General features: G+C 39.6%; 1 protein-coding gene across 1 annotated transcript; it reads left to right on the plus strand.

Annotated features, from left to right (window-relative positions):
- cd302 (CD302 molecule) lies at positions 1-25635 on the plus strand. The gene is made up of 6 exons (XM_028806416.2): positions 1-268; positions 15348-15467; positions 15976-16098; positions 19001-19183; positions 23531-23557; positions 23830-25635. The coding sequence occupies exons 1-6, from the start codon at positions 178-180 to the stop codon at positions 24030-24032; spliced, it is 747 nt and encodes a 248-aa protein (XP_028662249.1). The 5' UTR covers positions 1-177; the 3' UTR covers positions 24033-25635.

A 25635-nucleotide genomic window follows, 5' to 3' on the forward strand; every position in this document is an offset into this window, starting at 1 on the left:
TCTGTACAAAAGTTCTTTCCAAACACAGTTTTGTTTTTGTTTTTCTCTCCACTTCAGCGCAGTTACTTGAGGCGGGAGTTCGTGGCCTCCGCTCCACTCGTCTCGTCTGGACGTCCCGCTGAAGACGCGGTCACGCGTGCATCCACTTTCTGAGACGCGCCGAGAGAAGACGACGCTATGAGGGCCATCACAACGACGAGCAAGCATTTCTGCCTTCTCTGCTTCGGCTTCTCCTGCTTCTTTCTCACTGGGTTTGCTGTCACGTACGGTGGGTACATTGGCCCTTTTCGTGTTGCATGTGGTTGGTTGGCTCCTTTTGGCAGTTTTGTTTGGACGACTGTTGTTATTGCCCTTACGTAAAAAAAAGAAAAAGACGCTGTAGCGCACTTTAACTTTGACGTGGCCCTGGGCTACTTATTGGTGACAACAGAGGGAAGTCTTTCTGCGATTTTGTTTGAGACGTTAGAGTTTACATAGATATATTATAGTGTTACAGTCGACCTAGAATTGCGCAGCCGCTTTTACGTATAATTGAGATAAATGTGTAATTTACTTTTATCACCACGCAGGACACCCCTCGCGTCACTTGCAGTATTGTTATTATAATGTGAATTAATAAAGTATATCTATCTATTGGCTCTCCCCCGCCGACCTTGTCCAATTCTTGTTATTGTTCTTATTATTACACCCATCTCCCCCCAGTTATCCGTCCATGTTGTAATCCTAACGTACCCACGCCAGCTTTGTGTTCCGTTCCACTGCGTACTCCTTCACCCCGAGCCCGGCCTCGTCGGCTGTGCTTACGCAGTTCTCCGATACGTTCAGCTGATAATGCTGTGCGCTCTTCGAAACGTCCCAGTTGTTGTTGTTGTTCCTTGCGGCTGCTTTCGTGATTTTGAGCGCTTTAGTTCCACATTTCAGTACAACGTGCAGTTCATTTCAGGGCTAAACTTTTTTTCATATTTCTAGGTTGTATACTCTGGGAATTTTAAAACGATATGCCGTCAATTATTTTACTCATCGATGAGTGCGGGGAAATAAAAGCACGAGATAGCCTGTCAGACATTAGCAACCAAGTAAATACATTCTGGCATTTCACAAGGACGGTAAAACCTGGAAGCAGACTTTAAGTTAACTTCCATGTAGCCACAACACACCGCGTTTTACAGTAATGTGGCATTACGCCATTTGTGTAGCTGACAGAGTACAAGGTTAGCAGTTTGTTTAAACAGTAAGCGCATACAAAAAAAGATTAATCAGCCACCCTCCGCTCATACAAACGCACTGACTTGCAAAAGTGTTAAAACCCTTTAAAAAATTCAAATGTTACTGGATCATGACCTTGTACCATCTGTGTTTTTATTGCAAGCATTACATCTTCAAAAAGAAAACAGTTAAGGAAGTAAGGAGTGTTTTGTCAGCTGATTTTGTAACTGCACTGATGGGTTTAAATGGCATTACTGCACCTAAATCCCATACCCAAACATCAGCGCAATACTCTGCTTGTGTAAGGAAGGAGCTTCAAAGGGCCAAAGAGTAGCAAGTACGACACTTCAGATATTTAAAAGAAAGTATTTATACAATTAAAAATCTTTGTTTACACCAGTAACTAAATAAAACACAATTCTCTCCAAAAACTGGATTTTACAGTACATAACCAAGACATTTTATGTTGCACAACCCTTGTGTGTCTGTCAGCTATCATTGTACCAAGTTTAGATGTCATATCCCATAGCATTGCAAAGTTAGAATATTTGGTACACGGTGACCCCCGGTTAGGAACCATAGTGGCTCTTTTTGGAAACATTTAGTCCCTTGCACCAAAACTATCTCTCAAAGTAGTGCAGTTGTATGCTTTTAGAAAACTAGGGAGCTCTGCCCCCTGCCCGCTTCGTTCGCCGACCCCCGGGCAGGCGCTACACGCTGGCCACATCACGGCTCTGCCACTTGTGTATGGGGGAGCGGATGTACAATTTAAACAGATTATTTTCATGGGAATTGTTATATATACATAATAGAACTATTTTATATTACAGCAAGTAATTAACCATAGTTTAAAAATAAAATAGTAAAACAATAAATAGATAAATTGAAAGAAAATTGTTTCATGTTGCGTTAGAGGTATTCGTTGAGTTACACGTTTCCATTCTGTTTGGCATTGAAATTAACATGCCAATACTTTTTAAACTTAAACTTGTACTGTAAAGCTTCAGGAAAAAAATTTTTTAATTAATTTTTCATCAATATCACATTGAATTTTGATTCTGTGTTTGGAGTTACATCGTGACAATGCAACGTATAACTGCCCGTGAGTGAATATCGTTTCTTTCTCTGTAATAAATAAACTGACTTTTCGAATGTTTGTCCCTGTGATTTGTTAAATGTCATAGCAAAAGCTATTCAAACAGGAAACTGTTAATGTTTTAATATGAATGGCATATCAAGATCTCCTTTGGTGTCTAATGTTCTTGTTGCCTGTTAAAATTTTACTTGTCAGAATTGTTTGACCAATTTTGAATACAACTAATCTTGTCCTGTTGCGTAGCCCATCACTCAGGCATAAATTACACAATAACATTACGATACATCCTTCTTTCAACAGTAATTTGGCTGGTGGAAGACCATACAGTTTTAACAGTTATGGATATTCTACAGGATATTGTAAGTTGATGTTTTCATCTTCTGCAACATCACCACCAACTGTTTCAGCATAGTAGCTTAGTCTATTGGTACTCATTTACCCATTTTGCCATGTAACCAATGGACAATTTTTGCGTTAATTTGTTTGACTTCATCGTTTCTCAGTGCTAGGATTGCCTGTGTACTCCTTTCTTCTGTTGATAACCCTTCACGATGAAATTCTTCAATAAGATTTGGACATAATAAGTCTTCTAATTGGGAACTTAAAGTGAGGAAAACCTAAAAAATTATAAGAGCTGTGTCTGACAAAAGCATTGATACGAATGAGAGGCGAGAGGACTGTGGTGTGGGCCGCTAACCAGAAATGGTTGAGAGGAGGGCAGGACTTGGAAAAAAATCTCTTAGCAAAAGTCTCATCTTGTCTCAAGATTTTCTTTTATAATAGAGAGACAAAAATCTATATATATGTACACACACAAAATAAATGTATTGCTTTGAAGCAACAAGTAAACAATTTGTAACGACTAGGGGGCTTTGCCCCCTGCTCATTTCACTCGCCAACCCCCGTGTTTGTTTTTCCGGATACACACTTTTAAGATTTTTTTTTCTTTGAATTGGTGCTATTTCATTAGTTTCACTTTTATTTCAGATCTTCGGTAAAAGCAATATTTGGAATCCTTCGAGTCCCAATGTGCTGAATCTTTTAAATGAGGTCAGTGAGACATGTTTAATGACTTTGTACCACAATTCAGGATAGCTCTCTCTGTTTGGAATTTCAGCACAGACAAAGCGATTGACATCATCAGCAGTTAATAATTTTTTTTGCAAAGTAACCAATAAACGCATGTGAGGTAAAACACGTTGGTGAAATTCTCTGACTTAAATTTCAAAGCCTTACTATATTTTCATACATCTGACATATCACCTATGTCCATATATTCGATCTCTATTCGCCTTTTTGTTATTTCTCAGAGTAATAATTTCTCTTTGTTTGCGCCGATGCGATGTTTACTTTCTTTGTTTTGACACTTTCGTTTTTTTTTTTCTGCTTTCATATTCTGTATCTCGCTCTGCATGTGTTTCGCGTCTACATTTTTTTTAGTCTTTTACTGTTTTCATTATCTCTAACCTGCTCTGCATGTGTTTGGCCCCCTTGTTTATGACGTTTTGCTTTGTTTCCTACTCTTTGTCTTTTATTTCTGGCCTCACTTTGTCCTGCTTTTTTTTCAATGACACCTGGTCTGTGGTGATCATTTTCCCTTTTTTCAAGTAATTTCCGCTTGTTTGCGCTACTGCGATCTTTACTTTCTTTTTTTTGACACTTTCTAATTTTCCTGCTTTCATATCCTATAACTTTCTCTACATGTGTATCGCGCCGTTTTTTTTGAGCCTTTCAAATTCCACTGCTTCCATAATCTCTAACCTTCTCTGCGTGTGTATAGTGCCAACGTTTTTGAACGTCTTTATGAAGTTCTACTTTGTCTTTTAATTCTGAGCCTGATTGGACCTGCTTTTTTTTCAATTCCACTTGCAATTCCACTGAAAATGACTTTCCTTATTTTCTGAATTTGCACCTCGATTATTCTTTTTTTTCTCTCCAGCACTTTTGAGTCTCTTGTGTTTTGGAGTATATCAGTAATTGGCTTGTTACATATTTTACTCCATTTATTTTTTTTATTTTGGCATAATATAGTACATGATGTGATAAACTACAACACTTTTTTCCTTCAGAGTGTGATGATTAAAATATCTTTCTCTGTCTGCAAAATCATTCTTGTTGTATTCCTGCTACCTCTACTCCTTCTGAGCGTCTCTTCTCAGCTGCTGGGAACATTGTCTGAAAGAAGAGAGCCAGCCTCACACCAGAGCATGTCGAAATGCTCACATTCCTGCACTGCAATCAGGAATATCCATCCATCCATTTTCCAACCCGCTGAATCCAAACACAGGGTCACTGGGGTCTGCTGGAGCCAATCCCAGCCAACACAGGGCACAAGGCAGGAACCAATCCTGGGCAGGGTGCCAACCCACCGCAGGACACACACATACACACCCACACACCAAGCACACACTAGGGCCAATTTAGAATCGCCAATCCACCTAACTGTGGGAGGAAACCAGAGCGCCCGGAGGAAACCCACGCAGACACGGGGAGAACATGCAAACTCCACGCAGGGAGGACCCGGGAAGTGAACCCAGGTCTCCTAACTGTGAGGCAGCAGCGCTACCACTGCGCCACCCAATCAGGAACATATGAACTGAAACATAAAGGACATAGCAGCACTAGAAAAGGTCCAGAGAAGAGCGACTGGGCTGATTTAGGGCTACAGGTTTTGAATTATGAGGAAAGATTAAAAGAGCTGAGCCTTTATAGTTTAAGCAAAAGAAGATTAAGAGCTGACATGATTGAAGTGTTTAAAATTATGAAGGGAGTTAGTCCAGTGGATCGAGACTGTGACTTTAAAATTAGTTCATCAAGAACACAGGGACACAGTTGGAAACTTGTTAAGGGTAAATTTCCCACAAACATTAGGAAGTTTTTCTTTACACAAAGAACGATAGACACTTGGAATAAACTACCAAGTAGTGTGGTAGACAATAAGATGTTGGGGACTTTCAAAACTCGACTTGATGTTTTTTTGGAAGAAATAAGTGGATAGGACTGGCGAGCTTTGTTGGGCTGAATGGCCTGTTCTCGTCTAGAGTGTTGTAATGAATCTTTTACAAACTGTACATTATTGTTTTATTTTATTTGAATTGAAGCTTTATTTAAACTTTTGAACTTTAAGACACACCAGTGGCCGTTTTTGGTTAAGTTAAATGCACTTTTTTTTTGTTTAAAGACCATGTGCACTTTAGTTTGTATTGTTTAATGTATTTCTTTTTTATTGTGATGGTCACACTAATATAAAACATCTGATTATTTTCAAATTCATATGTTCCACTGGTGGTTGTTTTAATTTGATTATTATTAACTTTAATCGTGTTCATGCAGAGACATCAGGGTGACATTCACAGGTGGACAGACGTGAGCAGATGAGGTAAGACATACACTGGTGTCCAGAACAAGATGTGCAACCACAGGTCGCAGGCATCAAAATAGTCAGGCATGAAATAATCGTGACTAATCGAAAAAAAATTGAATGATTAGTCGACTACCAAAATAATCATTAGTTGCAGCCCTAATGAGAAGTGACCATGTACAGATTATTACAATGCCACATTTAGTACAGTTAGGTTTTGTCATCCCCATCTGCAGGTTTATACAATCCATATTTAGGGCAATATTGTTGTATAAACGCCATGGGTGAGCTACATAATCATGTGCTTCTATTCTTTGAGACATTAGTCCTTAAATGCATTCTAAGGATGTTACTGTAGCAGTTTTGAATTCTTCTTGTTTTGCTGCTTCTGTTCCACCAGTCCTTTCCAGAAACCTTTCAACACAGAAGAGAATGACATTGTCGTTTACATTGCCAACTTCCACCTGCTCAATGAGACGGCAGATCCTTTGCCTTATCAAATACCTGTTCTCCATCTTTAATGCTGGTTGAACATATTTGTTATTGGAGCGCCTCCTACCCCAACTCATGCCCCTTGCCCAATGTTTTGACACTAATTGGTCATTTGATTGCATTCACCTTTGGCATTATTAATGTGTGGCCTTGAATCAACATGCATTGGAGTTGGAGTAGCCGCTAGGCAATATGCAATACCTCTGCTTTCCTTTTAGTTTTGACAGTCCATGAACATAAGATAAAATGCAGCGCACGTTTGTGTTGCATTTTAAACTGTCAAAAATTGCGTGCCTTGGAGATAAGCAATCAATCATTTGGCTGTTTTTAAGTACAACATAGTAAAACCATGCTAAAATTAAAGGTGCCACGTGCATTTGCATTCTGTTGCAATGTAGTTAACACATTGGATTGCATTAAATTTTGTCAAGAATATTCTTGACATATTCACATGACAAACTGATTAAAAAAAACTTAAAAGTCAACTTTTCTCTCTTTAGTAGCACCAACTCTTTGATCTCAATTATGATGTAGTCTTTGAACCAAAGACTAGACCAAAAATTGAACCTGTTTCCTATAATCCAGACTTCTACGCCTTGTATTTGACGTCTTCACAATTATCACAGCAGTGCTTTATTCTGGGAGTGTTTAAAATGAGAGAATGTGCACTCGGGTGTGAAAGGTAGAATTATTATTCCATCAATGTTATAATTATGTTTAGAATGTACTAGAGGGTTTTGAACCTCGTGCTTCGCGCCGTTGGGAAGAGGGGGGCTGAATGCCACTCCTCCGAAACCACGCTTAAAATGGTGATACAATGGGATACAAATACATTTTTTTTAACTCCTCTTTGCTTAATCAGCTGTTGGTTTGCTGCTTCTGTTTTGCCATGTGATGTGCATTTTGCACGCCTACCCCTTCACTCCCCCCCCCACCAGTGCTACACGCTGTCATGCCGTGTGATCTGAACTTCACTTGCATACCAATACCCCCCCTCCAATCCCCACGCGCCATTGTGAAGAGTGTGGCCAAGGTGACGTGGTTGCTCCTCTGAAACCTCGCTTAAACGGTGATACATTGGGAAACAAGTAACAGTTGTTATTTTTTCCTCCTCTTTGCTCAGTCAGCTACTGGCTTGCTGCTGCTTTCGTTCTGCATTATCGGCATTTCAGGCGGCGTTTCAAACTTTTAAAAGCCTGTCCAGCACCTGTCCTTTTGTCCTCAAACACTATGCGATCTCTTTTCACTTTTCAGTTATTTCACCGAGTAATATTTTCCGTTTGTGCTAAAGCAATCTTTACTCTTATTTTTTTTGAGACTTTTGAATTATCTCTAACCTGCTCTGCATGTGAAATCTCGGGACTTGCTTGCAAAGGTTGTATGACGTGACGTGCCTGCCTCACGGGATGTGATAGATTGTCTGTCTTCAAAAGATCACATCTCGTCCCAAGATTTTTGTATATAATAGAGAAATGTAAGTTAACAATGGTTAACACGAGTGAACTAACAATTTTATAATTTAAGATTGATTGTATTTTCATTTTAGTATTTAATTTTTTTTTTTTTTTTTTTATGAATGCATTTTACAATTATGCAAAGTTCTTATCCACTTACGAGCTTGGCAGTTTATAATCTGTGGTTTGCTCACGTCTCATTTCAAACTTGCTCATATCCTCCTGTGGTGCAAGTCTTCTGTAGAGTGAAAAAGTGAACTGCTGACGAATTGCAGACTTTTTTGTTGTCAGTCTACTACAGTATAGGCTTGTGGTACTGCCATAGCTGCTATTATCTTTAACAATTCCACAAAAAGCCATTTGCTGTGAATTAAACCATTTCAAGTTTTGAAAAGGGCCTGATTTGAATTAATTTGAATTAGTTTAATTCAAATTAATCCTTTAAAACAATGTTCAAACATGAAAAACTTTTTTTTTTTTAACCAAATATTACAGTTATGCAGTCAAGCAAATACTTAAGTTTGATCAACTGGTCACATGTGTACAGTCAAAACATTAATGTAAAAAAATGTGATGAGCCACACTTATGAATTAATTTGTTCCAAAGTCCATCGTCTAGATTTGGTTTGCAAAGTTTACAAAAAGATAGCAGTTAAAAGTGGCAGCACATCCCAATTTATTTCCGCACCTCAAACAGCATGATTAGATTAGGAACAGAGTGTACCGTGTCTGGGGCCGTGGGAAGAATAGGCCTTCTTACCCTTCAATGGCTACTCTGGGGAAGAAGAACGAGAAGACTGTCAGAGTGCACTTGGATGAAGCGACGACTCTTCAGGCAGGCACTCCAGAGGGTGGCAGTCGTAGCTGGCCCATGGCTTTGGTGACCTTGGCAAATTGCCCATGGCCTGGGTGCATCCTGGCCTCATTCAGAGGTTATATTTAGGTGGGAGGTGTTTGATTGGTTCATTCTTCTAATGTGACATTTAGTGACCACTAGTGACGGCACATGCTTCCTATCTGAGAGAAGATGCTGCGATAAAATATAAAGCCCACTTACTGTGGGGCCAGATTAATAATATTAGTAATATCTATCTGCAATTATTAACTATTAAAAGCCGCATGATTTTATTTTTCTCAAAAATCTTCAGTTTTTTGTTGTAGCCCTTAACTTATAACTGTTTTCTCATTGCTTAGTTTAAGGAAATTGCTGCTTATGTTAGTGAAACACCTCAGAATTATCTGCTGTTCTAGATATGTGAAACTGTATGTCATCTGCCGTACAGACCTCTGGGAGTGTTTCTTACATTTAGAAATGATCTTGTGGCCTAATGTGCTGTGAATGTAATAAAGGGCCACACCATTTGTAATTCTGTGAATTTTTGATATGAAGTCGGAACATTTTGCAAGGATTTTTTTCCCTTTCGTGTATGATTGAAGCTAGTTTAAAGCACTTATCTAAAAAGGTCAGCCCAGTGTCTCAGGGGATTAAAGACACTTATGTGATCTATTTTGTAAAGAGCAATGCTCTTATCTAAGGGAACAAGTTCTGGTATGTTATTTGCTACAGAATGTATAAGTCATTAATTACTTTGGCCGCAGCAGCTTTTGTGCTATGATTAGATCTTAAATGTGGTACTTTCATTAAATACAGTTTTATTTCTGGGTTCATTGTGCTTTTGAAAGACCTGTTATTCCTAGAATTTATCCTAAAAGGGTACTTTAGAGAGGGGTCTAAAATTGCTCATGGTTATTGTTGTTTAGAGGTTTGTCTGTTGCACTTTTTAAAAAGCTGAAAAAAGTTACCATATTGAGATATTAACAATGTTTAATACAGTTATAAAAGCCTATAGTACCTGGATTGGTTTGAGCTGACTAATTACCTTATAAATTTCAAGTACAGGGTGCGCACAAAGTCCGTATCCCCCTATCTTTAGGAGCATTTACAGGAATAACCATGACAATTTGGTTCCTGTGGACAACAGCCCAAGTCTTCCTGGTATTTTGAGGTGTGTTTCCGACATCCCGCCTGGTGCTGCCGCTCAAGAAATCGCAAAAAAAGTGGCGGTTGTTCCAAGACGAAGCGATGGGTGACACAAGTCAGGAAGCTTGTGATCTGATGCTGCAGCAATTTCCAAGAAATGCTGAGAAGGAAAAGGTTATGTTCTCTGACGAGTGCGCGATTTATCGCAGCTCCCACAATCGAAACGTGTTTTTCTGGGGAAAAGAAAATGCACATTTCTTTGAAGAAATTGAGCATAGCCCATCACACGTGATGATCTGGGTCGGAATGACAGCACAGCATTTGTTTGGCCCTTATTTTTTTGATGGTTCTGTTAACCAAATCAGTTATCTGGAAATGCTGAATGGCTGGCTCATCCCGCAACTGAGAAACCAGGGCGTCCTTGACAGTGTTTGGTTTCAACAAGACAGGGCACATGCCCATTTCACAATCACCGTGCGTGATCGCCTCAACAATGTTTTTGGGAATCGTTGGATCGGACGAGGATCAAACAACAATCCCGCTCCTCTTCCGTGGCCTCCGAGAAGCCCTGATCTCACAACTCCAGATAATGCACTCTGGGGGTTTATCAAAGAAGATGTGCGGAAGCGCCATTATTCATTGAACGATGAACTGAAACATGCGGTTCGCGCAGCGTTCCAGAAAGTCACCCCGCAAATGTTGTAGAACATGAGCAGGAGAACCTGGTGGCGCATTCGGCTATGCAGAGATCATGGAGGGACCCATACAGATGTTTTGGATTCCTGAGAGGTAACCTTTAGCTTTCAAAATCCTCCCAAAGATAGGTCTATACAGACTTTGTGTACACCCTATACATTTATTATGCTAAGGGACTTAAATAAGTTGAAGTTATGACTTCTTCATGTCAATTTGAACAGCTTAAGGTTACGAGGTTCTTTCAATATTGGTGCAGTAAGGAAAGGGTCAACATGGAAATGAAAAGCATGCATCTGTCCAACCAAATACTGTACCTGCTTAATTCAGTGTTAAGGCTCCTGGGAGGCTGGAATATATCTTTGCAATATCAAGTGCATGACAGAAGCCAACCCTAGAGAGGCAGCAGTCTAAGTATTAGCAATGCAGAACTAAAACATGCAGAAAAGAAAGGTTCAGATATTTTCACTTCATATTTTAGGCATGAGAACTGGGTGTTGGTTGCTATCACTATTTCCAATTATTAGTTTCCAAGTCTGCTGCTGTTATTAAACCTCCTCAATATGTTATCCCTCATACTGTGTCTTGTTTTATTGACTAATCTGCGCTGTTGTCTTTTGGAATATGCATACTTTATATCTGCATGTGCTGCCTTGATTCTCTAACTGAATACGGACAACACTCTTTTACAGGAGACACATCCTAAATTACAAAGTACACCAAGGCTTAGTAATAAACTGCATCTGACACAGGATTTTTATAATTGTATATGTAACTTGTGAAGCATTTTTTTTTTCTTCAGGTCTGATGATATTGGCTGCTATGCCTGCGATCTTCCTGAACTATGTGGGAGCAAATTCATGTTTGTTTAGGATCAAAACATATTTAGAAGAAGAGGAGGAGTTTTTTTGTTTTTTTTGGTTACCAAAAACGTGAGAGGCTATCCAGGGTCTCATCACAATTCAGTGTTCTTTGCCCCCGTTTGCTAATGGATCCAAGCAACAATTAAATGTTACTTAAAGCCAGTCTTTCATATTTGGAAAAATTGCACCCTCTGCTGTATGAGTCTCAACATGAATCCCAAATTTCAGTAAACTACATACATTTTGTTTCCAAAAGTGGGCAGAATTTCAGTTGCATTGGACAGGGGTTCTCAACGTTTTAGAATTGAAATGATTTGAAGTGCTCCCTCTTTTTAGTCTTAAATTTTTAAATACGAATCTCTGACTAGGTATAACTAAAAGTAATATGTCTTTGCACTCTACCCCCAAATACTGTTGTAAATTTTGGCAAGGGTTTATAGTTTTTTGTGTGGGAGTTTGTCATAATTTTTCTTATGTACAGTGATCCCTCGCTATATTGCGCTTCGCCTTTCGCGGCTTCACTCTATCGCGGATTTTATATGTAAGCATATTTAAATATATATCGCGGATTTTTTGCTGGTTTACGGATTTCTGCGGACAATGGGTCTTTTAATTTCTGGTACATGCTTCCTCAGTTGGTTTGCCCAGTTGATTTCATACAAAGGACGCTATTGGCAGATGGCTGAGAAGCTACCCAACTTACTTTTCTTTCTCTCTCTCTCTCTCTCTTGCGCTGACGTAGGGGGCTGTTCGCACACCTAGACGATAGGGACGTTGCTACCTTCTGTGTGCAGCTGCTTCCTGAAGGACATGCTGCACGGTGCTTCGCATACTTAAAAGCTCAAAGGGCACGTATTGATTTTTGACTTTGTTTCTCTCTCTCTCTCCCTGCTCCTGACGGAGGGGGTGTGGGCTGCCGCCTTCAACAGCTTTGTGTCACGGTGCTTCGCATACTTAAGAGCCAAACAGCCCTATTGATTTGTTTGCTTTACTCTCTGCTTCCTTTGAAGAGGAAGATATGTTTGCATTCTTTTAATTGTGAGACAGAACTGTCATCTCTGTCTTGTCATGGAGCACAGTTTAAACTTTTGAAAAAGAGACAAATGTTTGTTTGCAGTGTTTGAATAACGTTCCTGTCTCTCTACAACCTCCTGTGTTTCTGCGCAAATCTGTGACCCAAGCATGACAATATAAAAATAACTATATAAACATATGGTTTCTACTTCGCAGATTTTCTTATTTCGCAGGTGGCTCTGGAACGCAACCCCCGCGATGGAGGAGGGATTACTGTATATGAAATGTGTTTTTTTTTTTAATTGAAAATTTTAATGCAATGTAATTAAATTAGTGTTGACAAATTCCCTTTGGGTATCTATCTATCTATCTAGTTTAATATGGAATAAAAATTAGAAAGCATGAAATTGTATAGTTATATATGAATTCAGATCAAAACAAGGAGAAAAATAACTCACAAATTACTTAAGCTTTCAGTTCATAAAAACAGCAAAATAATTTGCAGATGCTTACAGGTCAGTATTAAGGCTATGCCTGTTTCGTGGTATCGAGGGTCTTTTTGAATTATTCCAGTATTCTAGTCTGTCCAAAACAATCGCTCTCTGATCATAGATGTGCTTATTTTTCATAACTGTTAACATTCTTGGTCATTACTCATTGCACATTCGTCTACATTTGGTCTACCAGTTTCTGAAACTCTTCTAAATTGATGGTAGACCAAGCAAGTGTAAGGTCAGGTTCAGATTGAAGAGCATGCACTGTTGCTGCACCCACCCCACAAACAAAACACATCAGGATCCTAGTTGCCAACCCCCAGGCAGGTAAGTGGTCCAGTCCCACCCTCTGGAAATGACCATCTGTCTGCCGCAGCCAGTTGTTACGTAGATGTCTCCTTGGCCTGGTCCAGCCATTTCGGTCCTCAACAATGAGGATCATGTGAGCCGGATCACCCTCAGAGAGTCACACCACATGGCCATAGTGCCATAACTGACGCTCCTTCACAATGCAGGTAATGTGCCTCATTCAGGACCCCGTAATCAACCGCTCATTCGACACAAAGTCAAACCAGAGGTACCCAAGGATTCTCCAAAGAGACACAGTACCAAAGGAGTCCAGTCTTTGCCTCAAATCACTGGATAGCGTCCATGTCTCACAGCCATATAGCAAAACAGGAAGCACCAGGACTCTATAAAGACTTGGACCTTCATCCTTTTGCATAGATATCGGTAGCACCACCACCCCTTTCCAGCGACCTCATGACCCCCCATGCTCTCTCAATCCATCTACTGACTTCATAGGAAGAGTCACCAGAGACATGAATGTCACTGCGGAGGTAAGTAAACCTCTCGACAAGGTCGACACTGTCTCTGCAGAAAGGCACACTGCTGATGGCTGTGCCCAAGAGGTCATTAAAGGCCTGGATCTTGGTTTTTATCAGGACATTTGCAAGCCCAGACACTCCGACTCCTCGCTCAGTCTCTCGAGCGCCCCGATCAGAGCCTCCATTGACTCCGTGAAGATCACAGCATCATCAGCAAAGTCAAGATCAATGAATTTTTCTTCACCAACAGATGCCCCACAGCCACTTGACCCCATGACCCTGCCCAACACCCAGTCCATGCAAGCATTGAACAGAGTAGGAGCAGAACACACCCCTGACGAACCACAGAATCAACTGGGAAAACCACAGACCAAAAGACCTCCCTCCTGGCCCACACTGTGCTTAAACCATTCCTCATTGTTTCCAGGCTTGGTCCCAGAGAATTCAGTGCAGTCAATCTCGGGGACAGCTGGGCCACTTTGCCTTCATTTAAGGATCACAGGTGGCTGCACAGGACTTCAATCAGGTGGCGGTGGAGCAAAACGCCACCACGGAAGAACCAGAAAAGAAAGCAGAGAAAAGTAGAGATTAGCAAAGAGTACAAATCCCTGAAGAATGTGGTCATGTTATGCTTATATAGTGTATTAAGAGCAACACTGAAGTGTAGCTAAGAAAAAGACAAATTAAAACAGTGGATTTTTAGCAGTTAGTTTTGCTTTCTTCCAAATGACCCACAGCATTAGCCTGGCATATCTCTATTGGTAAGTTACTTCAGATTTTTAGTGCATAACAGCAAAATGCCACCTCACAACTTCTTTTATACTTAGCCTTTGGGATAATAAGCAGACCACCATTAGAAGATCTAAGGCTATGCCTTAGAGGGGGGCATTCTATTAATAATAATAATAATACATTTTATTTATATAGCACCTTTCATAAGACAACGGAATGAGCTGAATTATTTAAGGCTTTATATACCGTTAGTAATATTTTAGAGTCAATTCTAAAGGACGTGGGTTATCCATGTAAACACAGTAAAATTGGAGAGATGTGCTCAGATTTCTTTTTCTAGTTAGGATTCTTCCTGCTGCATTCTGCACTAATTGCAACCATTTCTGTCTGTCGTAATTAGGAGTGAAAACAGAAGCATGAATTAATTTTGCAGCATCTTGCAATGTTTATATAAGCCTATTGGTACTGGTCCAAGGACACAAGTGTAGGGTTTTTTAACTTAAAGATTATTCTGTGCAGTTCACGTACCTCAATCAAAAGAACCACTGGCTTAAACGTGCTGTAACGTCCAACAGAGCAGTGTGCGGTTAGAGATGAAGTTTGGGACCAAGTGGAAAGAAGAATAACAAGAGGGCAGTCAAACAAAGAGAGCGACAAACAGTCTGAAAACACATTGGAATGTGAAAATATGAATGCATCGCACCTGCCTGTGAACGAAATACCAAATGCAACTTCAGAAATATCTTGCACAGTGTTATAATAAAACTTTGTGCATCAAACTTTTAAAATACGCTGGTGTGAAAATGAAATTTCATTGTATGCAATGTTGCTTTAAATAGAAACTTTTGAAAGCTTCAGAACTTTCCTATTTTGTATCTCTGGTTTAATTTCACTTCTTTTATAATAATATACTTAGAATATAAATCATGAGCATCTAAATTACAAACGAAGGGCTTCAGTAGGTTTGTGGATTTGTTGGTTTGTAACCCTATGGCTTATGTTCTTCTAATTTGTGTGTGTGTGTGTGTGTTAGGGGTAACTGGAAATTGCTTTTACAGTAGCCAGTTTCTAATTTGCAGTTACATTCTGCCATTTAAGCCTGATTTTAAACATTTTTTCCTTCTCGTTTTGCAGAATGTCCTTCAAATGGGCATGTATGGAGTACGTATGGGAACAGCTGCTATTGTTTTTTGTTCAATGAAGGCGATCTTTCAAAAAAGTACAGATTTGAGAGTGCTAAAGATCTCTGCCAAGGTGATTATACTTTTGTTCCTTTTATTATTTACAGAACCATGGAAAGCCAGCCAATAATGTTTTTGCCTTTGTGCTCCCACTTCAAAAAAAGAGACAAATGTACAGACATTTAATTTTTTTTTTGGAATTCTTGATCAGGATAGACTGTTACCTCTGAGACCCTGAAATTGTGTTGTTACTTAACACTCTCAAACCTCCTTAAGTTAAGCAAAATGACACTGTTTATTGGCTAACTAAACTTATAATATTGCAAGCTTTCGAGGCAACTCAGGCCCCTTCTTCAGGTGAGATGAAACACCGAGTAGTACAAACCTCCTTAATTAATTCAGCTACATTACAATGTTAGTTTTTCAACTAAAACAGAGAAAAATTTTACATTTTAATTTACTAAACATGTCATTTTGCCCTTGACTACTAGTTAATAAAGACTTTTTTTTTTTTTGAAGTAAGAAAATCTATATTTTTAACAGCAATGTTGTTTTTTGTTTTTGTTTTTTTTGTAATGTAGGACTTGGCAGTGACCTGTTAAGTATAACTAGTGATGAAGAAAACAAATTTATTACTGATTACAGCCACAGAGTTTGGAAAACCAGTGTGGAGATGTGGCTTGGATTGTTTCTGAATACAGATAGTAAGTAACATCCTTAAGTAGCAGAGCATACGTGACTGGGATACAATTGTTGTTCCTGCATTTCTAAATTAAACACGAACTGTGATTTTATGTATGTAGTGCGTCCCCTCTCACTTGTTATCCACTGTTAGGGTTAATTTGGGGGACAACTCCCTTTGCTTAGTTTTCATTTGTATGTCAAGTTTTCCAGTTTGCTACTATGACAGGCAGGTATCAGAATTCTAGATAGTAGATATGTATTGAGGATATTAGGAAGGGGGCAGATACTTCTTCATAGCACTGCATGCTGTTGAGATGGGTGTGTTCCTCTAGTATTCATTTGGTTGTTTTAGCCAGTGTTTCCCAAACTCGGTCCTGTGGACCGCCTGTGGCTGCAGGTTTTTGTTCCAAGCAGATTCCTAATCAGTGACAACACCTGATAACACTCATCTCATTTAATTAGCTGGTATTATTTTTCTTTTATTCTATATTCAGTTAAGCACAGCAACATGACTTTTACATTTATAAGACATTTAGAAATATTTCTGTTTTTGCTATAGATTTAAATGCTTAACTCTCTTTTGTGGATTTCATTATATTTTGCCTTTTCTCTGTGCAGTTTTTCCCTTCATTAATGACAATTAAAAACGAGCAGAGCAGACACCCAGGAAATAACACTAAATAATCAAAGGCTGCAACTACTTTAGCATCGGACCCTCTAATTAGTAAATAACTGATTAATTAAACAATTAGAACACCTTGAAAAGTAGAATGAAAATCAAAATGAAAATATTGTTAAAATGAAAAAAAATATATTATTCCCATATAACTGCTTGGTACATTTTAATATATCTACAGTGGAACCTCGGTTCACGACCATAATTCGTTCCAAAACTCTGGTCGTAACCCAATTTGGTCGTGAACCGAAGCAATTTCCCCCATAGGATTGTATGTAAATACAATTAATCTGTTCCAGACCATACAAACTGTATGTAAATATATTTTTTTTTTAAGTTTTTCAGCACAAATATAGGTAATTAAACCATAGAATGCACAGCGTAATAGTAAACTAAATGTAAAAACATTGAATAACACTCAGAAAACCTTGAACAACGGTGAAAACTAACACTGCAATAGTTTGTGTTACAGCGCTACCAACCGCTGGCTAAAAACACTTTTTTTTTTCTTTTTTTTTTTTTTTTTTTAATGAGTTTTAAGCACAGGGAAAAAAATCCGTAATTTAATAAACCACCAAGAAAAGTAACATTGCAAAAATGCACGCTACGAACCGATCGCTGTAAACAGAAGTGGAAACAAAAACAAGCCCAGTGCATTCTTTAACTGCCTTCCTACATTATGCGTCCAGCTGTCTCTCTCACGCTGCCTGTGTGTGTGTAATAATAATAATAATAATAATAATAATAATTCATTACATTTATATAGCGCTTTTCTCAGTACTCAAAGCGCTATCCACACAGGGAGGAACCGGGAAGCGAACCCACAATCTTCCACAGTCTCCTTACTGCAAAGCAGCAGCACTACCACTGCGCCACCTGTGTGTGTGTGTGTGTGTGTGTGTGTATGTATGTATATATATATATATATATATAGATTATAAAATTTATTTATTTTTACCAAACTTACTTTTCTATATTGTTCCAAAAACACAGAACTTGGGAAATAAGACATCACTTAGTTAGCCCAGGAGTCCTGTTAAAAACAGAAGCTGGTTGGAACAAAAGCCTGCAGCCACAGGACCAAGTTTGGGAAACACTGGTTTTATCAACCTTGTGGTCTTACGAGACCGTAGGCACGTTTACATGCACTTCAGTAACCCGATTATTCACTAAAACTTGATCTCTAAAATGCCATGTAAACCCTTACTTTGGTTAGAAAAATCAGGTTATTGGCCTCCAAGACACCTGATTAACAGAGGTAGATTTCTCCACGAATAACCCGACTATGAGGCCATGTAAACCCTTAACCAGGTTTCAGTGAAGGATTTTGTAGCAGGTGCAAGGAGAAGCTTCCAGTAAATACATTTCTAGTGGTAAATGGTTGAAAAAATGTGTCTCAATATTTCAGAAATTGCTAAATTTATGTTGATGAGCTGGACATATAGTGCACAATGTCAAGAGCAGGTTAACACATTAAAAGTAACACACGTTACGCAGTCTGATTACCTTGTAAGAGACACGACTAACCCAACCCAATACTTACTGAAGTAACAGGACCTGTGGTGGTGGTGGTGGTGGTGCTGCTGTTTGTTATTCTTCAGCAGTGCTGGCAGGAAGAGCAAGTCAAAGGTTTGGTCCTTTGCAGGGCTCAATCAACTCCGACAAACAGTGTGCAGTCAGGCAACAACCCCATAAAGAGCGTCAGTTTGACTTAACAATTTTGTGTTTTATAAATATATCACAGGCATCCTGCTTATTGTCATATCAATGATGTCCAATGATGACGATTAACTTATTTATTTTTTGTTGTGCTGTTTAATGACATTGGAGAGTTTTGACAAAAGAGGACTCCAGAAGGTTACTTGTGCATATGAACACAAAGGTTTAAGAAAGCGGGTTTCTGCCTTGACCGCTTTGTGTGTGCAAGTAAACCGACTCTGTGACGATGAAGTAACTGAGAGATTAGTGGGGATTTTGGGTGACATTGAAAAGTGGGTGCATGTACAGTAGAGTACAGCTGTGTAAAGCTCTACGCTTACAGGCCTTACACACATGACACTCTTTACTTTTATAGAACATTTGGCTGTTTCAAGTTTTCTTTTTTTTTTATTTATATATAAAGAAGTTCTTTTCTAATATGTGAGAAGATTCCAAGGAGCCGGTTGTCATTTTTAACGCACAACTGTCAAGCTGAGATTGTAAGTGATTATATAGTTGTAAATGATCTGTTCCCTTTTTTGTGTCAGCGGATTCTCTGAAATGGTTTGATGGTAATGATGTCCTGTATACCAACTGGGAACACAGCGAGTACAGCATGGAGCCTGATAACGTGAACACGTGTGCTGTGCTCCACACTGGGACAGGAAAGTGGGGCAAAGTGATGTGTGAAGAAACTGTGGAAAACGGAGTCGTCTGTGAAACGTCTCTCAGTAAGTTGCTTTGCTGTTCCTTTGTGCTCGTTGTGGCTGTGATGACATACTGGCTGGTCTGTGCCGTGTTCAGATTTCTAATATCGTTTGGACCGTTTTATAATTGAATACACAAAGGGAAGTCTGAAAATCAGGAGCTGCACTTTATGAGAAGTCGAAGTGGACTCTGTGCTGTCAGCCTCCTGGTTTGGGTAGTTAGCATCTCGTCGTGGCCAAGTCCTAGTGAAAACCTTAAAGACAAAACGTGTCCGTTACATTCAGGCAAAGGGACCTGCGGTGAATTACAGCTGCAACAGAGGACAATGAGATGGCTGATGAAAGTCCACTAGGTGATGCTTTTGAACTTGGCAAGTAAAAGGTAGCCTCTTAAGAATTTAACTTTTTGAGGGCTGAATATTTTTCCAAAAAAAAAAACTGCTAACAAAGCAATGGTTTCACACATAAATCAACATAAAATGTCTGTTGCTGTGTGCTGTGGCTGCTGTTGGCGCCTGTTTGTCATCTCTGGCAGCTGCTCGACGGCCAGAAGGAATGCCGCGGCGGGCCAGCTGCCTGGCTATCTTTGTGTGATGTCGGCAGTGGCAGTGCAATGCAGTCTGATTCGTACCTCTTGTCATTGTAAGTGCCAGTATCCTCCAAGGCAAATGTTGCCCTTAACAGGGGCACATAAGCTACATGAACACGTTCAGCACTACGATCAGCTAATGCTGGTACCTGCAATTTCATTTTCGAGTCCAACAAATCCGAGTACAATTCAACGGTAACACACAAAATGTCAACCACAGAGCATTTTGCTTTGCACGTTCGCTTTGGCCTCTCGCCAAATGTCGATGCCAATTTAGAGGTTGTCTGCTCTTCGCTACTCATTCACGCAAAGGCAGTCAAAGTCGAATCAACGACGTGAACTTACCTTCTAGCAATGAAAGTCAAACTAAAACGCATCAGCGAGTTTTGTCGCGGTTTACGGCTGATTGCCATCTTCTACCTCTGAATTTTGACAAATGTCGACGTCCACCCTGAAAGAGTTAAAGTGGGTATTTTAAATTGTGTCTTCATTATTTACTTCATTTTTTAAACATGCAGTGCCTTCAGAAATTCTCAATGCTCAATTCTCCAAAATGGCAAGGAATAAACAGGAATTTAGAATTGTTTGCAAATTTATTTACAAATAACCAAAATCTCACATTGATAACAGAAGCAGTCGGACCCTTTGCCATGACACTTGATATCTGGCTCAGGTGCGTGTCATTCTATGGATTATCGCTGAGATGTTCCTTGTTGGGAGTCCACCTGTGGTCAATTCAGTTGACAGCACACATTTAGGAAAGAAACACACCTGTCTGTAGAAGGTCCTCCACCTAAAAGTAAAAGCCAAGCCACAAGGTTGATGGAACTGCCTGCAGAGCTTAGCGACATGACGTTCATTATGTTGAGGCAAAGTTCTGAGGAGGACATTAAAAAAATCTCTGCAGCATCAAAGATGGATGCACAGTGCCCTCCATCATTCTTAATTAGAACAAGTTTGGAACAACCACAACTCTTCCTAGAACTGGCCATTCAGCCAAACTGAGCAATTATGGGAGAAGGACTTTGGCAAGAAAGAAAGCTAGCCAAGAACCCAATGGTCACTCTGGCAGGGCTCTAGAAAATTGGTTTGGAGATGGGAGAAACTCCCAGAAGGACAGCTATCACCACAACAGTCCACTGATCAGGGCTTTATGATAGAGTGGTCTGGTTGGACAGAAGCATCTCGGTTAAAGACACATGGAAACTCTCTGTGAGACGATTCTCTGTTCTGATGAAACCAAGATTAGCATCAGGCAACCAAGCACCACTCATCACATTCTAACAGGGAAACGTGGTGGTGGCAGCAGCATCCGGCGGTGAGGAAAGCTGAAAATAGCAAAGTACAGAGATGTCCTTAATGAACATCTGCTCCAGAGCACTCTGGGCCCTCAGACTGGGCTGAAGGTTCACCTTCCAGCAGGACAAGGACACTAAGCACAAAGCAGAGGCAACACAGGCATGGCGTAGAGACAACTCTGCCAGCATTCTTGAGGGGCTGAACAAGAGCCCAGACTTGAGCCCACCTGAGCATCTCTGGGTAGTCCAGAAAGTAGCTGTCGTCTGATGATCTCCATCCAGCCTGACAGAGCGTGAAAAGATCTGCAGAGAAGAACGGCAGAAAATGCCCAAAAGCAGGCAAGCGAAGCTCATCACATCAAACCCAACAAGACTCCAGGCTGGAATTACTGGCACAACAAAATACGGAGTGAAGGGGCAGAATACTTGTGTCAAGGTGATAGATATTTCAGTTTTTTATTTTCAATAAATTTGCAAAAAAATTCTAAAATCCAGTTTCTTTTTGTTATTAATGTAAATGATTTTAGCACAAGGCTGCAATATACCAAAATATGAATAAAGGGAAGAGGCCTAAATAGTTTTTGAATCCACTGTTAATATATGCAGAAGAATAATCAATATTATATCAATAAATTGCTTGTTACTATAGTAATGTTCTCAACATTAAAAAAAAAAAAATTACCATACCTCATTGTTCAAAAGTACGACAGTTAGAGCATTGCTTTTACCTTCATCCATTACGATGTGAATTTATTGTCTGTAACAAGATATTTGGCTGTCCTTTGAGTTTTATAAATTAAACTGATTACATCACCAGTGTCCCCTGAGAAGTCCGCGCTGTCTCCATCTTGGTCTCACCGCCTTGATCTTTATTAGCTGTCAGTTTGTCACTTTGGATCATCAGCACTGCTCTGTAAAGGTTCCTGTTCGTACTCCGTTTATTATATCAGCCATTCCATGAGAAAAACTCGATAGCTTGAAGAGTACAAGAGTCGTACAGTCTGTCTCCATGTGAACCATCTAAAGGCCTCCCAAAATATCAAAGGTGGGTGGTGAACCCCCAGCATGCAATTCTGCCACAAAAAATCCTACCGGATTCAATCTGCCCGCCATCCCATTTCAGGAGAGCTTTGTGTTTACTTGGCTGCCCTTTTTAATACCATAGATGCCTCTTTGTTGGTTTGCCCTCGTCTCGGCCTCGTCGCTGCTCTCAGTTGCTGTGTGGACGAGTTGCTCTCACCCATGAAGTTCGTGGCTGTGGTGCAACACCTTTAGCACTGGCCATTGGGTAGGGAAACTCTTTATCAGCAGATGTTTTCCATGTTTGCTGTAAGAACCTCAGCTGATGATTATTTTATTTTATTTATTTATCTATTTTAGTTATTTTTAACCACAAGTAGCTCACTCTTGGTTTATGAGAAGTTTTGGCCCATCAACTCCAAAGGCAGAGACCATTTTGAAGAGTAAAGGCTTATTCTAGGACTTCACAGAATGTAAATCAGCTGTAACTGTGGAAAATCGGACTGAAAAGTTTAAAAAAAAAAAAAAAAAAAATACCTGCCACTTACTTTTCCAGTAGCCAAATTAGAAAAAATTATAATAATAACTAAAACACAAAAGCATGTTGTATGTAGCGAAACCCAGGAAAGATTTGAGAGATTGGCTTACGAAGGCTGTAGAAACAGCAAAGCTGATTTCGCTGTCCCAGTAAGGAGTCAGGGGGGTTTACACCGAGGGGCTCCGCTTCCCCCTCTCAGTCCAAAGCCATGCAGATTAGGAGAACTGCTGGCGTGTGTGTGTGTGTGTGTGTGTGAGACCCTGCAGTGCTCTTGCTGGAGTAGACGCCAGTCCTGGATAAGCAGGTTAAGATGATGGATAGATGGGATTTCAGTGTCGTCTAAATATGGACTCTCGGTCCTCTTAATGTTCATCATGTAAGCTTTGAACAAAAATATATTACAGAAAAAAAGGTGACTGTTAGATATGAAACATGCAAATCTTTCCAAGTACAGTGACACTCGAGTCGAGTTGATAACACACCCATTGCAGAATCCGAAATGTACCTGTAGAAGTTTACTTTTTTTCAGCAAGTACTTCTTGGCCTCCTTTAAATAATTATTTAATGTGTATGGTATAGACGCACAGTCTATAAAATTGTTTAAACATTTCAACATCTACACCTGCACCTTTTCCTAAGCCCCCTATCCAGGCCAGGCATTCCAAATACTTGAGGTCATTTATATTATTTATCCATATTTTAAATGTGTTTAGTGGTTAAAGTACACACCCTGTTCATGTCACCACTTTCAGTGTTCCGAGGTGAAACTCATCCTACTGTGAACAAATGTGAAAAATAAAATGGACTCCTTCCATGCCAAACCCCAAAGAATCCACCTTAATAAAGCAGTATATGCAAGTTTTTGTGCTACACAAATGTGGTTTAAAAGGCACTTTACAATAAATGTGGTATTTTTGTTTTTGCAGAACTCGTACAAGAAAAGCCCGGCAGCAGTAAGTACCTTTTGTTTCCTCATCAATGGCCGCATTTTCCTTTAATCTTTTAAGATACTTTCAAGAGAGCGTTGTTCTCAAACAATGGCCGTCTCTAGCGGTAGTGCTGTTGTTTCAATTCCAGCCAAATGTGAAACTTCACAGGTTCTTCCTGGAATTGTGTTTTGTTTGCTGGCTTATGGCTTATTCATAACTGACCCATCCAGTATGTTAAATAAACAGTACAGAATAGTCGCTGCACATTTCTAATTGTGCTCGTCTTTCATTTTCAGATAACAAGGTTCTATTTTCGGCTCTGGTCATCCTGAGTGTGGTCACTATTCTAGTTCTTTCCACTGTTGTTTGGTTCCTGTATCAGAAAAAACACAATGGAGGGACTCTCTTCACGGCCATAGAGTATCATCCGCCTCTTGTGCCTTCATATTCTGATGAAACTGTACTGGTGGATGCAGAGGAAAAGGAGTATTCAGCATGATGTTACTAAAGGCTCGCTCATTTTTCCACACAGTTCATACACAGCTTAACAATTCTGTGGCTCTCGGTGTATTTTCATAATGGGGATGTCTGACCTTTTTTTTTTTTCTTCAACAAAGTGCTCTTTGTTGGGGGCCGGGGTCCGAGTAGCCCACTGTAACACCAAGTTGCTGTGACATTCACAAGAGTGCTTCGTGTGAGGTGCCAGTGTGACACTGGGTGGAGGTAATGGACAGAGAATTAGTGTTCCGAATTAAAACAAGTGTTGATTTATATTGTTATGTTATCAATTTGCTTTTAACACGGGACAGCTAAGATTTTGCTTCCTGAACATTTGAGGGTGCATCGTAAGGATTTTGGCCTGCTGATCACAAAAATCACCTTTACATTTTTTTGCCATATAAGGTTTTATTGTGATTTCTTCTCATATTCCAAGTATATGTATACAGTACACTAACTAGTCAAACAGCAGCTACTGCTATGAATGGGACAGCCGTGTTCAAGGGTCTCATTACAGTAATGAGAACTGGCCAGTCCATGAACGTTTGGTTCCAGGGGAAGAGACCAACCTGCCAAAAACATTTTGCTGTCACTTGCTGAACAAGGAAGGTGAAGTATTTCAGTAATTGAGACGCGAGGTTTCCATGAAAAACTGATGTCAAGATTAAGGAAGACATTTGCGTTAATCCACAAATCGGACAGGTCATCAATTTGAGTGCATAGGAAGGCAGTCAAGGATGTTGAGAATTTTCTCGACTAACAACAGAGCACCAAACGCCATCCAGACATACTTCAAGCATACAAAACCACAAAGTGTAACTTGTCCCGTAGTGCTGCAGTCACACGTGGGACACTGCCTGCTAATCTCTGCAGTCGACACTGCCATGATTGAAAAGCTGTATTAACACAAGTACAATGCTGGCTGACTACTGTTGGACACTGAAATATCAAACGTAGAGTACAAACAAAACTCAGCAAACTCTCTACACAAGTTAACTGCACTAATGCAACATGTCAGCATGACTGAGAGATTAAGGGCCCTAAATTCAAGAAAATCTGACCTCACATCTCCAACTTCCTACATGACACGGACAATCTGAAGTTGTGTTGGTGTACAGAAGGAAGCCGTTGGTCAGTCGCCAAAAATGTTTCAGGAAACAAAATCTCAATGAAATGTCCAGTGTATTCCAGCATTACATTTATATTAATTTACTGTAAGAGTTAAGTGCCTATTTTGTCAAAATATAATTTTTTTTTTTTTAAATGTTGTATACACTAGCCTGGAACACTTCAATTAATAAATGCAAAATTTATTTTTATTATTGAACTGTTGGCTTGTTACAGTTTTGGTATACCAACAATTGTCTACAGAATAATACCGTGAATAAAAGTATATATTGTTAAACATTAGGTAGCTTTTAATTCAGAAATTTTTAAAATATTCTCCTAAAACATCTGAGTGTATGGAATGCTTTTCTCCTCTCGATTACGCCAAAATTGATCTACCATCTTGTTGAAAAGTTTATCATTTATACAATAACCAAATGAATAAGCGCCAGCGAGCTGTCCTGTTAAGAGAAATTAAAGAATGCATTATGTGTGTG

The sequence above is a fragment of the Erpetoichthys calabaricus genome, chromosome 8 (genome assembly GCF_900747795.2).
Source record: "Erpetoichthys calabaricus chromosome 8, fErpCal1.3, whole genome shotgun sequence".
In the NCBI taxonomy this organism is placed as follows: domain Eukaryota; kingdom Metazoa; phylum Chordata; class Cladistia; order Polypteriformes; family Polypteridae; genus Erpetoichthys; species Erpetoichthys calabaricus.